The sequence below is a fragment of the Glycine soja genome, chromosome 18 (genome assembly GCF_004193775.1).
Source record: "Glycine soja cultivar W05 chromosome 18, ASM419377v2, whole genome shotgun sequence".
In the NCBI taxonomy this organism is placed as follows: Eukaryota; Viridiplantae; Streptophyta; class Magnoliopsida; order Fabales; family Fabaceae; genus Glycine; species Glycine soja.
In genome coordinates this window covers 44,258,976-44,276,330 of record NC_041019.1, presented here as the reverse complement: position 1 = coordinate 44,276,330, position 17,355 = coordinate 44,258,976, and the positions used below count along the sequence as shown (strand labels likewise).

Here is a 17,355-nt window from a genome sequence, read left to right as displayed (position 1 = left end):
GAGTGTTTTATAAGAGACCACTGTTGCAGGGGAAGTGGCTTTTTGTCATGAGTCGGTTGGTGTATTCCTTTTTTTTTTTTCTCTCAACAGAGGGAATTAACTATTTGCTTAATATTTTTTTGGTGTGTACCAATTTTATTGAGTCTTGAGTTGCATATAACTTGTGCTTAATTTAAGTATTTTTATTATTTATGTAATGTTTTTGTTTATAAAAAAATTGTGATAATAGCTGCGTGTTGATTACCAAAAACATGGATAACTATGCAGTTGTAATTGCCCCGATGTTGTTATTGATAGGAACTTCTAAAATTATAGCGTGTTTAGAAATTTATTGAGAAAGAAGAAATTATGTTTGAAATGTAGAAATTGTAATTATTAATTTCTTAGAATCACTTTGACTCGCTAGATAAGTGAACCTACTCGCTTTGACCAGACAATCAGACTATTTTTTATCTAATCAATTAACCTTAACCTACAAGGGTATGTTTGGATTTTTAGTGGGAGTGTTCCAAAAATAAGTTTGAGAGTAAAATTAATTTTCAAATCATATTTGGTAGGTGTAGCTCAGTCGATAATACCATGAGTTTGTGAAAAAGAACTTGAATTCAATTTTCGTAGCATATACTCTTTGGAAAGAGAGACAAAGAATTTTAAGTGTGATTAAGTTTTAATTGAAAAATTAATTATAAATTAATCCAAATGGATGAAGTTTATAGAAATACATTGAGATATTACTGGGGAGTCTCTAATTATGATAGTACTAAATCAAAAATCATATTTGGTTATCTCAAAATGTATGTTTGAGAAAAAATTAATATTTACCGAGAAGTTCAGTTTTGAAGAAGCAAACTTTAATACTAATTTATACTAAGATGTTGGTCCGATTAGCTCACAGGCTACAATTTCACATTGACACGCTAGAAACGGCAAATTTGTGGCAGATCAGTTAATAATTGATGAAAATGAAAAAAGGAGAAAGCTGTCCAACTCCACAACGAAGTTAAAAGTTCCATATCTGAATATGATTGCCCAGTTTTTATGGGTAAGGATAGTTACAGTTCCATAACGCAAATATTTTGCAGGAATATTAAGTTATCGACATACATATATATCTATATGGTACCAACTTTTGAATTTCTAGATTGCCTGCCTTGCACGGATTACATATGATCTTGTATTGCGAATGGCAGCTACGTGATCATTGTGTAAAGGTAGCTACTCAATACAGAATATAGAAAGTATGCAATAAAAAATAGAAAGTAAAAGAGAAGTGTAACAAAATGATTGGCATGCAGAGAAAGAGAATTTTTTTTTATCATGTGATTACACGAGAGAAAAGAAAATAAAGACAAGAGAAAACATGAATTATAATTTTTCTGTTGAAGAGAAAATAGAAGAAGAAAAAGAAAGAAAAACAGAAATAAAATTTCTAAATTTGCCTTCTAATTTTTTTAAAAAAACTCAAAATTTTTTATCTGTACTTTGCACTCCAACCAAAATGTTTTCTATATAATATGTTTTTAATAAAAAAGTTAATTAACTTATGTACAAACAAAATTTATAAATATACAACTACTTTTTTTTTTTTTTACTTTCACCTTATTTTCTTTTTCTTTTTTATCACATCTATAATTTTTTGTCCATTTTTTCCCTTTCTAAAAATAAATAGCAATTAATAAACATACATCTACTTTCTTTTTTATTTGATTTTCACCTTATTTTGTTTTTTTTATCACATCTATCACTTTTTTCTGTCTATTTTTTTCCCTTTCTATCTCTCTTCTTATAATCTAAATCTGCCTCAAAAAGAAGTGGACATTTATCACTGTGTTTAGAAACATATATGGATGCATATATGAGTGTATATTATTTATAATTTTTCACATCTTGGTTCTTGACTAAAGTAATTAGTTCTCGCTTTCACGTTATGGGACCGTTGAGCATGATAAACCAAATATGTAAAAGCAACTGTAAGTCTGTAACGGATCTTGCTTCTTTCACCTTTTTAAAAGCAAGCTACACATTGCAAAGCCTGTCTCGCTTAGTTTGGAGCATTTTAACCGGCCTAAAAAGTTAAGCTACAATTGCCAAAAAGAATCAAGCCATGTTTATTTAAAATTCAGACAAATAGTTCAACAACCGTAGTAATTATATATGTCAGTACTGATACGAGAGAAGGAAGACCATTAGATTAAATGATTGTTTGGATTGTTATTAGGGCAATCCCAACCTAAGTTTCCAGAAGCACGATCTTTGATCCTTCTGCGGTGAAGTAGCATTGGATTTCTTGTTGCTGTAAGTCCACTGTGAATACAAACATGCGCTAAATAGATGAGATATATAAAAAGATCCTAGATAACTTGCATTTAAGAATTAAGAGCAGAAGCAAATTAAGAGTTGTTTAAGTTGTAAAATATATACAAAGAGATAAATTTTTAAATAAGTTTGCTTGGTATCATGGTTAGAGATGTTGTTTTGCTGAATATAAAGTATGATGATAACGTGTTTGATTTCATGTGGATGACATGATTTTTTACATTTAATTAGAAGTTAGTAGTTATACCTTCCTACGTTTCTTAAATAAAATTGATAGGATCTTTCCCTTTATAATAAATTTCGGAACACGGGTTAAATTAACCATCTAACAAAACCCCACAACATAATCCGTGCATAATGAGGTCGTGGAGAGAAAGGGAATTCTGATACAGCAAAGTGAAAGAAAAATAACTTTAACAACTACTTTTAGATAATGAATTTAGAGGGGAAGATAAAGCTCATATTTTTAAATTAATCATAATTTATTTTTATTTATTTTATTTTAAACAAATAAATATAATTTCCATAAAATAAGAAATTTGACCACATGCATGAAGAATTGAAAAGTAGGGAAGAACTTGATAAGGATTAAAAGCTTTCCGGGTACTTCCTTATCTAACTTCTTTACATTATTTCTATCTCTCGCTAATCCCTCTCTCTCTCCATCATCTGTTCACTCTCATTAAATATATTTTGCATTTTTTTTCTCATTTGTCTTTTTAGCTAGAGAAGCAAGAAGAAAGGAGAGTATCCATTATCCAATTTTAGATGGAGGCATAGAGATTGTTGACATAAAAAAAAAAGTATAAAATCACATAATGGATCCACTTTTTATATATTCACTACTTTTATGGCTCCTTTCTTTTCGGTCAATTCCAATGTCTTACAATATGGTTTTACATAGAGGCATTGATTAAAAAATAAGTAATAGAGACATTGATTAATATGGTTCATCAGCAGTTGTATTGACGATGATGAGTAGTGCGTTAGAAATTGGATTGATAGAGCGTTTGGAAACTTGTTGAAATGGATGAATTACAGTTATGACGTAAAAGTTATAATTATTAGCTTCTAAAAATTAGATCTAAAATATAAAAAATTACATTTAAAACGTGAAATCAAAACATACTGTGAATCACTTGGTTAGATTGATGAATTGGTGAATTGATGAACTATTTGGCTCAAATGAATTATAAAAAAAATTTAGAGAAACAATAGTAAAAAAATTAAAAAATTGGTTAAAAAACAGTAAAATGTTAATTTACAACAAGTTAATAAAAAATATATGATACAATGTTATTTTAAGTTTTTTTTTTATAAAAATCAACTTCATGTGTTTTGGAAATAGAGACCTGGGTACTAGCTTTCTTTCCTTTGCTAAATATTCACCTCATTCCTTTCTCCATGATAGAGGGGAAATGATCTGATTCTGCATTATAATGAGCTGGGATATACTTCCTTATCTTTTCTAACTTTGACAAATCTCGTTTGTTTTTATATGCTATTATCTTTTCTCACTGTGACAAATTTCGTTTGTTTTTATATGCTATGATGTACGTCTCGATTATAGAAGATTTTGGATATGATGAAATGAAATGGGAAAATCAGTAAGTAACAATTGTTATGGTTTCCCTCGTTGGCACCTTATTTTGTTGAGTGGTTATCTCCTCCTTCATGACATTTCTTATCATTTACTTCTGTATTTTGTGTACCTTATGAATGGATAAATATTAACGTAGTTTTAAGTTACACTTTTTAAAAAATAAAATGAAGAAGTAGTGACGTTCAATGTCCACTTAATTGGTCATTTTAACTGGTAACCAAACACTCACTTTTTCGTAAAAATTGTCCCTTCTACTTCTACACAAACACTCAAAAGAAAAGGACTTGCATAAAAAATAAAATAAAAAACTTGTTATTTTTCCCATTCATGTCAACTATACCGCAATATTTGCATATAATTCAAGTTTAAAAAATGTCAAACCAAAGTGGATAGAGATGACTTTGATTGGCTTATTGAGAAGCACTTTTCCCCTTGGTTTACATTCTTTTGAAACCTAGAAAAATTGAGTAATTATCAATGTGCACCAACTTGTCACTAAAGTACATGCTGCTATGAAAAAAAAAATCACTTTCCAATCATGATAGCCTTGAATGAAAGAGATCCCAGCAGTGATGGCCACTATTGAAAGAGAATACCTTTAGGAATGAAAGCACGCCAATAAAAAAAATGTGAAAGAAAAGGTAGCTTAATGTGAATGGTTAAGGAAAAGGAGATTCCACATGCTTCGGTAAGACAAATTGCTTTGAAACTTACAATACAACCCACTTGCCATTCTAAGATGATTGGGCATTTGTCTCATTGTTGTTTTGTCTTCTATGATTGGGCCATTGCTTCCTGTACCTAATTTTTCTTCCTGCACCCTAGAGAAACATGAAACAACTTGAAGGAATAAAAATACATACCCTCTTTTATCTCTTTTACTCACTCACCAGGCACCTCACCCCACTCTCAAACCCTAAAGCACCTCCCTCCCTCTGTCCTCCCCACATGGTGCTCATGTCTCTCCCTATGTCGACCATCGCCATTGTCAACAGCCATGCCTTTGTTGTCGGTTCTTGTTCGCAATTAGCGACAACTACATCCTTATGCACTGCAACCACGACGTGTTGTACACACCGGAGGTGAACCTCGCACTGTCGCTTGTGTTGGTGGAGAATAGGAAGGTGTCATAGAGTATGTGCTCACACCTTTGCATGGTTGCAAAAACTTGACTCACCACTCAGTTTGTAAGGTCAATATACATACATGTATAAATTTGTTAACTAAGTATCTGCCAATAAAATTAGCAAGGATCTAGTTTACTCAATTAAGCATGATACATGAGTTGTTAATTTCCTAATGTGTGTTTGATTTAACTTTAGAAGACTCCAAACGACAATTGAATCAAAAGCTCCAATTTCTTACTTGCGAATTTTTCCACTGAATCAAAGGCTTAATTACACTTTTTTCAACCATTTTTCACTTTTCCCGTATTTTGCTTCTGAACGATAAAATTTGCATATTTTGTCTCAAAACTTTCAAATTTTCATGCATTTTTTTACCCAACTATTTTTTTTTTCAAATTTTGTCACTTGACTTTCAAAATTTAGCGCCTTTTGTCACTTGATTTTGAAAACAAAAATGCTTAATTATAATATAGGGGACAAAATGTGCAAAAATTTGAAGATGGTGTGGCAAACTGCACAATTTTTTGAACGTTGAGGAGTAAAATGTGCAAAAAAAAGTTGAGTGATGAAATATGTAAAATTCCAAAAATTTGGTGACACAACATGCAAATTGCATGGTTTGGTGGCAAAATTTATGAAACATTAAAAAATAGGGGGCCAAAAAGTTCAATTACGCCTATTTTGTATAATCTTAAGGTCGTTTGGTTAGGAATTTTATAATTCTTAGTTAGCGTGTGTCGGGGATGATTGCAAAAATTGAATTATTTCAATAAGATCATTGTTATAATCAACTATAATAAGAATTAATTTTTGTTTAGATAAGTTTGTTGAAAAGTGATTTTAAGATAATTAATTTTGTTTGTAAGAAAAAAAAAATTGTTGCATAATAAAAGAGTATGAAAATAACCTGTAAAGGTTAAAAGTCACAAAAAGAGAGTTGAAACGAGATTTAAAAACTTTCACAACTTTTTTCGTAAAATGCACCCGCAAGAAGTTTTTTTTTTTTTTTTTTTTGTTAAAAGAGAGATATATCAAAGAACAACAACATCTAACAACACTTTTCATGTTATATGATTTTTTTTCCAGCATAACAGTAGCATCTAATAACTATTTCAATCCACTAACATGAATATAACAACATCGTAACAACATAAAAACAGTATCAAGAATATAAACATGCATTCATAGAATCAAAATAATGAAATGAAAGGACTTATGAGGTCCATCGATCTCCACGCCCTCATGGAAGAACATCATAGAGAAAAATACAACCCCACCCATTACCTCTTTCTTAGCTTGATGAAGAGCATAAGAATTTTTATAAAGAAAAGTATTACTGTGGAGAGTGCACAAAATAGTTGAAGCAATTTAGTGTGATATTTCTCATGCTTTTCCAATTTAGCGCAAAAAGATTTCAGAAAAACCCTTGATGGCCAATGGTTCATATTCAGAATAGAGAGTAGGGGAAAACATCAAGAATAGAAAAGAGTGGGCCATGTATACGATAGGAGGCTTGCTTGCAGGAAGGACCTGGAACTTGTGCGCACTGTTGTACGCGAAATTCCGCCGTCGTAGGTTGGATGTGGAAGCTGTGCCACACGATGGCGTAGTTTAGTGAGAGGGGTTGTGTTTTGGCCCTTTGGAAGAACCTTTTGTAACAGGTATAATTTACATGATCACCTTCTATAGCAGGTAAAATTTGGCTTGTACACTGCGTCTCTCTCTTGGGCTACTTGACCCAATCAAGCAACGTAAAATAAAAATGTTCTTAAAGAATTATTTGCAATTTCTTGCATTTATAATTTTATATATTCAAACAAGATTCATTTTAAAAATATTAAATTTCCTGAAATATATCAACAACATAAATTAGGTGAAAATTTAAATGTTTATAAAAGATAGTATCTTGCTCTAAGTTATTGTTATGGTTAAAGATCTTACATTGATGAATATATTGGAGTTTGTGTTTCCAAGTTTAACAACCTATTATGTCAATTCCATATTATTAATAATGTGAAAGCAAAAGTCCTAAGGAAAATTAGGAAAGATACTTCATGTTTGGAATGGATTAATGTTATCTTTGATATATATATATATATATATATATAAATTTTTCTTTTCAATTATATTTATTTTCTTTTAGAAAGTTTGAACTTAAATTTTATTTAAGAGATTCGAACATAGTTATTCTTAGACTAATAATATATTGATATTTTTTATTCCTTATTTATTATCTCATTTTGTTTATTTGGAATTTTTTATTTATTATTTGGTTTGTACTAAATAATATTTAAATAGATATTTGTTATAGATAATTTTTAGAATTATTGGTAATGTGCATTGAAAAATTACTTTTAAACTATTCCTAAATGATCTATCTAGTTATAACACGTTTATAATAGAACAAATTGCAAGTTTGCAACAGTAATGTGAATATTATCATTCCTGTATCTTGACCCGAGTTTTGTAAATTATCACTTATTTGTTGTTCTCAAGATCTAAAAATAAAGTATTTTTAAATTCTCTATTTAGAGTAATATCCTTAATTTTAAAGATTTAGTTGGGAATGTACTTATACATTTGTGTTATCATCTTAGTGATATTTCTGGAAAAATAACTTTGTTATATACTCAATGTCATTTATAAAAGATGTGTTTGTAATATATATATATATATATATATATATATATATATATATATATATATATATATATATATATATATATATATATATATCCTCTCTTAATAAAGGAAAATTGCTCACTTTTATTTTCGTATAATAGGAGAGATGACTTTTGTGAAAAGAACGCAAGAAATGTTTTTTTTTATTCTTCTTTTTTACAGCAATGCATGAAAGTTTTAGTAAATTATGAGATTTAGATTCACTAAACGACTAAAGGAAAGAAATATAAACGAATTAATTAGGAGAAAAATGCATTAATCACTTAGGTATTGGGAAGACAATAAACCAAGAATTAGCAATTCTACATATAACGTAATTATAAGCAATTTTACTTATAGAGTAACCAGATAGATCAATCTTCAACTTTAATAGATTATAATGGACACTTTAATTTAAGCCACCGAGAGAGGGAAAAGCAGGAAGCAAAAAAAAAGAAGAAGAAAAAAAGATGCAAATTTTGAATGAAAAAGAAAGCAGAGCAGATAGATCCAATACAATCCAAAGCTAACAAAAGAATCTCAATTGCTGTGATCAGGTGGAATGATAAAGTGGAGCTCCTCGATTCGATTTCCACGGAAAGCTAATGCCAACAACCAAAATAAAATGAAAAAGAATCAAAAACAAGGAAATAAAAAAAGGAGTGCAAAAAAGATCGAGGGGACACGTTGGTGGAGTTAAAACTTTGATAATTTACTCTTTTAAAACATTCTATATTTTGTTCCACTAGTTTTTTTGGTCAAATCACAAATATAGATAAAGTTGCAAAAAAAGTGTGAAATTGAGGAATGAAATGATTAATTTAATAAATTAGGGCGGAAAATGAAGTAAACTTAGAAATTAAAGAGATAAAGTGTTTTTCTATACATTATTTTCAGTAAAACAGTGTTGTTTTTTAAATGCTTGTTTTTATAGTGTATATAATTGATAATTGATAAGATATTAAAACAAATTAGAAGTTAGCATTTAAAAAATATTAAAAATTATTAAAAAATTTATTTATCCAACATTCAAATAAGTTGTTTAATTAGTAAAAACAAACTAAACTGTCAAATATAGCTATATTAGGTTATAATGCATCAACTTTAAATTCTTTTACAGTGTAGTTAATGTTAAATTATTTAAATCTTTTTACTGTGTATATAAATTGACTCATCATCTTTTCCTTATCCTTGAAAACATGTATGTAGTCATAAACTTTTTGAATTCACCCAGCGCCATGAAAGTGAGAACCAACTTTATTCGTCTCACAAGATACCTGTGAGTGAAGCAAGAATTAAACAGGCTTTATTCTTGTTTCTTATTTTTCTCTTTATCTTTCCTCCCCCTCTCTTTTGTCCCTTTTTTTCTTTTCTGGCAAAAAATATAAAAACGTACAATATATCACCCGTAAAGAAAGGGGTCCCTACTCACCCTCTTTGTCACGTAATATTTGACCGTAGTTGCAATATTAGGAACCTTCCCTAAACACAATTTCTCAATTTCGCGTTAATTTCCCCCCTAGCTACTACTATAGTGTTACCATAATATTGATTATTATGACAATAGAAAGAGAATAATTCACTAATAAAATAATAGTTTTGTCTGTGACGTTTTTTTTTATGACATCCGTTAATCACTATGCACCTGTATCAAATGATAACTTAGTTCGCAAATTAAACAGTGACATACAATTTTGAAAAAGAAAAGTGTGAATGGACAAAGTGAAAGTGATGTATCCGATTTTTGGCATAGATAAAATTGTTGGTAGTCTTTATCTTTTGCAGTCACAAATCTTTGAATGGTCACTTCCTCGTTTAACACCTAGAGACGCAACCATGAGGAGGTTCGTTTTCTCTACAGTGAAAGTGCCAGGATCTTTCCTAGTGGATCACAATTGAAATTTTCAAATGTGTTGTACACGTTTTTGGACGCTCGAAAAAAACAACATAGGAAACAAGCAATAAACTTTGTTGGTGAGAAGAAGAAGCATATTGAAAAACAGAGAAAAGGAAACCATGTCTCTCAAGGTTGTAACAGTGGTGTTTTTGCTGGCAACAATAGTAGTAGCCAGTGATGACACCAGTTTCACCTATAATGGATTCCAATCTTCTTATTTGTACCTTGATGGAAGTGCTGAGTTCACCACCAATGGCATGCTTAAGCTCACCAATCACACCAAGCAACAAAAGGGTCATGCTTTCTTCCCAAGTCCAATAGTCTTCAAGAACACCACAAGTGGAAGTGTGTTTTCTTTCTCCACCACTTTTGTGTTTGCCATAAGGTCTGAGTTTCCCAATTTGAGTGGTCATGGGATTGTGTTCGTGGTTTCTCCAACAAAAGGGGTTCCACATTCTCTTCCAAGCCAGTACCTTGGCCTCTTTGATGACACCAACAACGGCAACAATAGCAACCATATTTTTGGGGTGGAGCTTGATACAATTCTGAACACCGAGTTTGGTGATATCAATGACAACCATGTTGGAGTTGATGTTAATGAATTGAAGTCGGTTAAATCAGCTGCTGCAGGGTATTACAGTGATGAGGGGTTTAAGAATTTGAGTCTCATCAGTGGCTACCCAATGCAGGTGTGGGTGGAATATGATGGCCTAAAGAAGCAGATTGATGTTACTTTAGCTCCAATCAATGTCGGTAAACCGGAAGGCCCTTTATTATCATTGAGCAAAGACCTTTCTCCAATTCTGAACAGTAGCATGTATGTTGGATTCTCATCCTCAACTGGGTCAATTCTAAGTTCTCATTATGTTTTGGGTTGGAGCTTTAAGGTGAATGGCAAGGCTCAACAGCTTGCAATCTCTGAACTCCCTATGCTACCTAGACTAGGTGGTAAAGAAGAGTCAAAGGTTCTTATTGTAGGGTTGCCTCTGATATTACTCAGTTTGATTCTCATGGTGGCTCTAGCAGTGGTTCATGTCATCAAGAGGAAGAAGTTCACGGAGCTGCTTGAAGATTGGGAGCAAGACTATGGTCCTCATAGGTTCAAGTACAAAGATCTTAGCCTGGCAACAAAGGGGTTCAGGGAGAAGGAGCTGTTGGGGAGTGGTGGATTTGGTAGAGTCTACAAAGGGGTGATGCCAATTTCCAAAATTGAGGTGGCAGTGAAGAAGGTGTCCCGTGAATCAAGGCAAGGGATGAGGGAATTTGTGGCAGAAATCGTTAGCATTGGCTGTCTCAGGCACCGGAATTTGGTTCCCCTTCTGGGGTACTGCAGGCGCAAAGGAGAGTTGCTATTGGTCTATGACTACATGCCAAATGGAAGCCTTGACAAGTATCTCTACAACAAACCAAGAGTGACCTTAAATTGGAGCCAGAGGTTTAAAATCACAAAAGGGGTTGCTTCAGGTCTGTTTTATCTACATGAGGAATGGGAGCAAGTTGTGGTCCACAGAGACATTAAGGCTAGCAATGTGCTACTTGATGCTGAATTGAATGGTAGATTAGGGGACTTTGGTCTTTCAAGGTTGTATGAACATGGAACTGATCCTCACACTACTCATGTGGTTGGAACTCTTGGTTATCTTGCACCTGAGCACACTAGAACGGGTAAGGCAACTACAAGCTCTGATGTGTTTGCTTTTGGTGCATTTATGCTAGAGGTTGTGTGTGGAAGGAGGCCAATAGAGAAAGGAGGGGAATCCGGGAGCGAAATTCTGGTCGATTGGGTGTATAATTGTTGGAAAAAGGGTGAGATTCTTGAGTCAATGGATCCAAACTTGGGCGCAAATTATAGGCCAGATGAGGTGGAATTGGTGTTGAAACTCGCCTTGTTGTGCTCACATTCTGAGCCTTTGGCTAGGCCAAGCATGCGCCAGGTTGTGCAATACTTGGAGAAAGATGTGCCTCTGCCTGATTTGTGTATGCTTAGCTTATCTTCAAATGGCTTAACTTTTGGTTTGCATGAAGATTTTCAGGACTGTCCAATGTCTTATCCTTCATCTATGAATAGGCCAATATCTCATACTTCTTCAATTGTTGAATCACTTCTCTCTGGGGGTCGTTGATTTTTAGAAGACACATGAAATGTGCATGCATGCATGAGCAGTTTCATTGTGTTTGGTTTCATCTTATTCTTAATTGGTCTATTTGTTATTTGTTTATGTATTATATTCTAAAATGAAATAGATTATCGAAAATAGAAAAGAACACAAACAGAGTTTGGTGTCTTGTTTTCTTACTCTATTTTGCTTATTTAATGGTCATAGATCTATTGTTCGAGTTTTTGTCTCTTGAGCAGGTGAAATAAAACTTGGATCATTCAGTAATGTGACAAAAGATCAGTGTGAAAAGAATGCCGCATACTTAGAGCACTAAAAATCCCATTAAATGAAATTAGGAACATATAAACTCGTACAGAAGAATAGGTTAACTGCTCTCTCGACGCATTCTCTAATTTTGAAGGACATGCATGATTACATAGTAACAAAACTTTTTTTTTTCTCATGTCTTTTAAAATTTGACAGATTGGAAGATTAAGTCCATTCAATTATTACATATTTTTTTTTCTTATGGAATATCTTTACAAGCTTGGACGAGTGAAGGTTAAGTAAACTCCTCTACCAAGTAGTGACAAAAGTTCAATCCCTGTAAAATTTGTCTGGTTCACAATCTATTTTCACTGTCCAATGTTGAATTAATTCTCATTTGCTCAAAGGTTTTTCCAGCATTAATAATTTATTTATGTTAATATAATATAATCTGATACATGTATGATGTATGGCTATGTAATTTTTGAATGAACTCAAATACATCTAAGGTTGGGTTGTCAATTTTTATAAATAAAAAAAGGCTGGGTTGCGACTAATGCAGTAATTTCGGCCTAAACAAAAAGTGACTTGTTTATTCAGCTATCTTTTTTCGGTCCACTCGCTGGACTCTTCTTAGCTCCATGTGCTTAGTTAGGCCCACATGAAACTCACTTAGAAACATGATTTATTGTTGGGAGTTACTATTGGCTTCATAGCCATTGTTAATGGCCCCTACCAATGGGTTGACACCTATTTTTTTCTTCAAAAATATCATTTTCATGAAAATACGATTCCGTTGTGTTAAAGGGATTGAAAAATAAAAGAAATATGATTTTGTTGTATTATTTCGACAAAATCATATTTTCGTTGTTATTTCAATGACGGTGGTGCGTGGTGTGGACAGAGTTACAAATGTGGCTTTGTGGTGACATGGTGGCGGCTGCACCATGGTAGAGGGGGTTGCACACTTTCTTAGACTTGTAGGGACCAACAACAAAGAAGGTAGTGACCAATAGTAGTTTCCATTGTTCCCTTGGAAATTTTTAATGGAGTACCACATAACATTGAAAGGGTATTGCTATTGACACTACTATTTTTACTATTGACACTACCCATGAGGGTACCTTTTAGTTATATTACCAAATTTTCCCTTGGATGGAAACACAACAAAAACGTGTTTTTGTTAAATAAATGAGGGTGAAAAAACAACACAAAGGAAAAACAATTTTTGTTATGCACGTGTGCAACAAAATCGTGTTTTCGTTATATGTTGTCTTTTTCATCCTCATTTATGCAACAGTTTCATTGCACATTTGGAAATTTACAAAACAAAATCGTGTTTCCGTTGTTTTTTTTCCACCCCCATATATGCAACAAAAACATGATTTCATTGTTGACCCGTATAATTATAAAATAAAATCATGTTTTCATTGTTTACTTTTTCGCTTACATTTTACAAATTGAAATCATGATTACGTTATTGTCAGGGTTGCGACCCACAACAGAATCATGACTCCGTTGTTTGAGTTTTGACACACAATGGAATTATGATTCTGTTGTGTGCTAAAATCTAGACAATTAAAATTATGATTCCGTTGTAGATTTTGAGAATAAAATTTAAAAAAAATGAAATAAAATTTTTATTGTGCCAAAGACACAATAGAATCTTGATTCTATTAGGTAAAAGAATTTAAAAAAACTTACCTTTTAGCTCAGATTGGTCCGACGAGAAAGATGAAAAGATGAATTGGGAAGGGAAAGGGTTGGGGTGTCGTGAAAATGAAGGGAGAAGTGAGAAAAGAAGAGAGAATTGATGGAGGAATGAGAGAAAGGGTTGGGGAAATTATCTTTTCTAAGACTTGGTAGTGCCAATAGTAATTTTGACGGTGATTTACAAGGGTCCAAATGGGCTAACATTTTGTGGTAGTTAGAGCTGCTAAAAAAATCAGTTTTTTTTTTAAATAATCATAACTAAATATAACTAGTTATATAATAACCGATTATATAAAAGTAGTTATAAAAATTATAATAAATTTATAAAAATGATTATTTTAAATAACTTATTTTTATTTAAAAAATAATTATAATTATAAAACTATAATTAATTTTAAAAAATAACTTATTTTTTGTTTATTCATAATCGATTATATAACTAGTTTTCTATATGACTTGTTATATAACTAGTTATATTTATAAACGGTTATATAAAAGGTTTTTATAAACAATAATCATTTGTAACAAATTATAACTAGTTATACAATGCTATTATTAGTTATGATTATAATTATTATAATCATTTATAATCTAGTTATTTATTATTAGTTACGGTTATGATTATATTAATAATCAAGAGCACCCTAATTGTAGTATATACTAGTACTACTTGTTTGGACAGTCACGTATTACACATGCAAGTCAAACAACTTCTGTATTAATTGAAGCAAATGAACACTTGCCAAAGAGAATACCCGTAAGGAAGAAATAATAGTAAATCACCGCTTTTGAAAGTGTATAGCGTGGTTATATAGTCCTTGAAACCTATGAAATTCCAAATAAGTTCTTAAAAGTGCTATTTGGCAAATATATTAGTCCAAAATTAAAAAAAAAAATACATGACTTAATTGGTAATATTAACATATGCTTAAGAATCAAAATGATAGTAAATGATAAATTTAAAAACTTCGATGGAATAACTGAAAATTCTAAGAACTTATTTAATTTTTTCTTAGTTTCAGGGAAATAGTGTAACTGTGTGTAACACTTTCATGAACTAAAATAGTAATTTAGTCCAGAAATAAATTCAAACAAAAGCATGGCTAGACCAGAAAGTTTACTATACACTCCAACACATAAAAAATGGTATAGGAACTTTTCGTGTTTAAGATCAAATGGAGAAACACCACAAACCCGGCCAGTAGAAGAAGAAAGGTTCAGCTCCTCCTTAGAAGCCCAGCTCTTCACTGTATATTATTTGTTGAGTCCTATGTAAGAATAAGTAAGGCAATTAAGTCATGTGACTATCTCAATGTTCACGTGTTTTAATAGATATTGACTAATAACAAATTATTCTTGAAACCAGTATACTATTGAATACTTAGTGAAAAAGATATAAAAGAGAAAAAAGTCAAAATATTACAGGTGATATAGTATGTTAGGAAGAAAGATAGAGAGAAATAATGGATATTAATTAGATGTTTTTTAAAAAATAAGAGTCAAAATAACTAATTCAAATGTGTTAAAATTAGTCTGCCATAGTCTTGGTAACCTGCTATGAGACTTAATTTATCTAGTTTTTTTATTAAAAATATATATTTATAACATTCCTAAAAAACGTGTCCTGGTTTTTGTCATTGAATATGCAATGACAATGGTTGACCAAGTAAACTGTTATATAATCTTAAGCCAGCAAATAAAATAAATAAATTAAAGAGTCGAATATAACTCAAATTTCAAAAAGAGTATTGCTACAATGAAATAGAAACTCTTCTAATTGTAAAGTTACCGATGGATTTGGATTTTCTCCTGGAGCTGCCAGAACTATAATGTCATTATGAGACGTAAAATTGATTAACCATAGAAAATATTCGAATTTCTTATAACCATTGCATGCAGCTCCAATAATAAATATCTCTAGTGCAAACTCTATCTATGCAGGGGATCCAAATTCCAAACTCAACTTACTGATAAATCTAGGTATATAGATACCCATTAGTGCATTACCCAACCACACTTATGGTTACACGTAGGTACTTTGTCAAGTCCACCTTGTTCCAATCTCAACCACACAAAAACAAGTGGAAATAAGAAAATTGAAAAAGAAATAGATAAGGCGCAGGGACAAGGAATGGTCTTGGTGTGAACCATAGCAATGGCAACTTCTTCAACCACGCTATTGCTATCATCACTCACACTTGGAAGCACCCCATCAATCAACTCCCGAAACCTTTCATTTTTTTTGCTTCAAAATCGTTCTTTGAATCGACCCAAGAAGCGAGTTTCCTTCGTTGTTCAAGCAGCCAAGCCCACTGTTGGTATATGCACTTCCATCTTTTGCTTCTTAATTATGCCATACCACTTATGTTATTTATTTTTTAATTTGTTGATTATGAAGCAATTGGGCATGTTTGTTTCTTCAGGTGGAAATTCCAAAGGTGCAGCCTCAATTTTAGCCTCCGTTTCTTGGGTTGACTAAGACTGCAGAAATATGGAACTCTAGAGCTTGCATGATTGGAATCATTGGAGTTTTTATTGTAGAGTTTGTGAGTATTTTATATCTGCATTTTAGTTTCACGTATACAATAATGCTTTTAAGCTTTTGAATTGATAAAACTGTGTTGGTATAATGAGAAATTGAGATGGAATTGAGGTGGAAAGTGTTTATTTTGAAAATTGATGTCATTGATATGTGTTGGTTGTTAAGGACATTAATGAAATTGAATTTATGAGAGAAGAGTTTCTTCTTATTTTATTTTATTTTATTTTCTTACCACTCTTCCATTGAGCATAATTATTGATGCTGAGTTTGGTTATTAATTGTGTGCTTGTGCTATATTTTGCAGATAATAAACAAGGGAATACTTCAGGTGATTGGGCTTGAAGTTGGCAAAGGCCTTAATCTTCCTCTCGGAACATTATTTTTGGTTGTGCTCGTGAATGTTGTCATGCATAAAGTCAATTTTAACCTTCTTTTTATTGATTTCAAGAAATTTTTTTGAAGTGTCATTTAGAAATCTTCTGTAATCTAATATCTGTATCGAGGTATGTTTCTGATATTCTTGGGTTGGTATGTGGAACTCGAAATTGTTTGTCAAGCTATTTACGAAGTTATTCATCCATTTAAATTTTGCAACGAAAAGAGATATAAGAAGCGAAGACAGAGTATGAGATGAGATGGTTGACAACCTGATATGATAAGAAAAAAATAATAATCTTATAGAAAATGTTTGTTGTATAAATATATGAATTTGTTATATAAATAATTGCTATCTATTTTTTTTTTTTACCTAGCTCTATTTTGTCTTCTCTTCTGTTTCCTAACTCTTGTGCCTTATCCTCTTCTTTTACTTTCAAGATACTTAGGTAAGAAAAGAATAGGGTGTTTATATATAGGGAAATGCTGATTAGTAAGAATAGGGTGTTTATATATAGAGAGGATGAATTCACTTAATCCAAGAGTAATTTTTAATTTTTTTTTCTTATTTTAATAATTTATTTTCTTGAAATCTAATGGTTAAGATTAATTACTCATTATAACCATTAGATTTCAAGAAAAATAAATGATGAGGACAAGGAGTAACGGTAACAGAGTTACTCGAAGAGTAATTTTAAAAGAGTTACTTCCATTCTAACATTATTTTCTTGAAATCTAATGATTAAAACTAATTA

At 31.6% G+C, this 17,355-nt stretch overlaps 1 protein-coding gene and 1 pseudogene across 1 annotated transcript; both read left to right on the top strand.

The window, feature by feature from the left end:
- Positions 1-9,517: 9,517 nt before the first annotated feature.
- LOC114395109 (L-type lectin-domain containing receptor kinase IV.1-like) lies at positions 9,518-11,905 on the top strand. The gene has a single exon (XM_028356814.1). The coding sequence runs from the start codon at positions 9,724-9,726 to the stop codon at positions 11,725-11,727; it is 2,004 nt and encodes a 667-aa protein (XP_028212615.1). The 5' UTR covers positions 9,518-9,723; the 3' UTR covers positions 11,728-11,905.
- A 3,933-nt stretch (positions 11,906-15,838) lies between these two features.
- Positions 15,839-16,811, top strand: LOC114397288 (annotated as a pseudogene).
- Positions 16,812-17,355: the final 544 nt, after the last annotated feature.

Coding starts and splice junctions, on each gene's coding strand:
- LOC114395109 (XM_028356814.1), top strand. CDS start 9,724: ATGTCTCTCAAGGTTGTAACAGTGGTGTTTTTGCTGGCAACAATAGTA.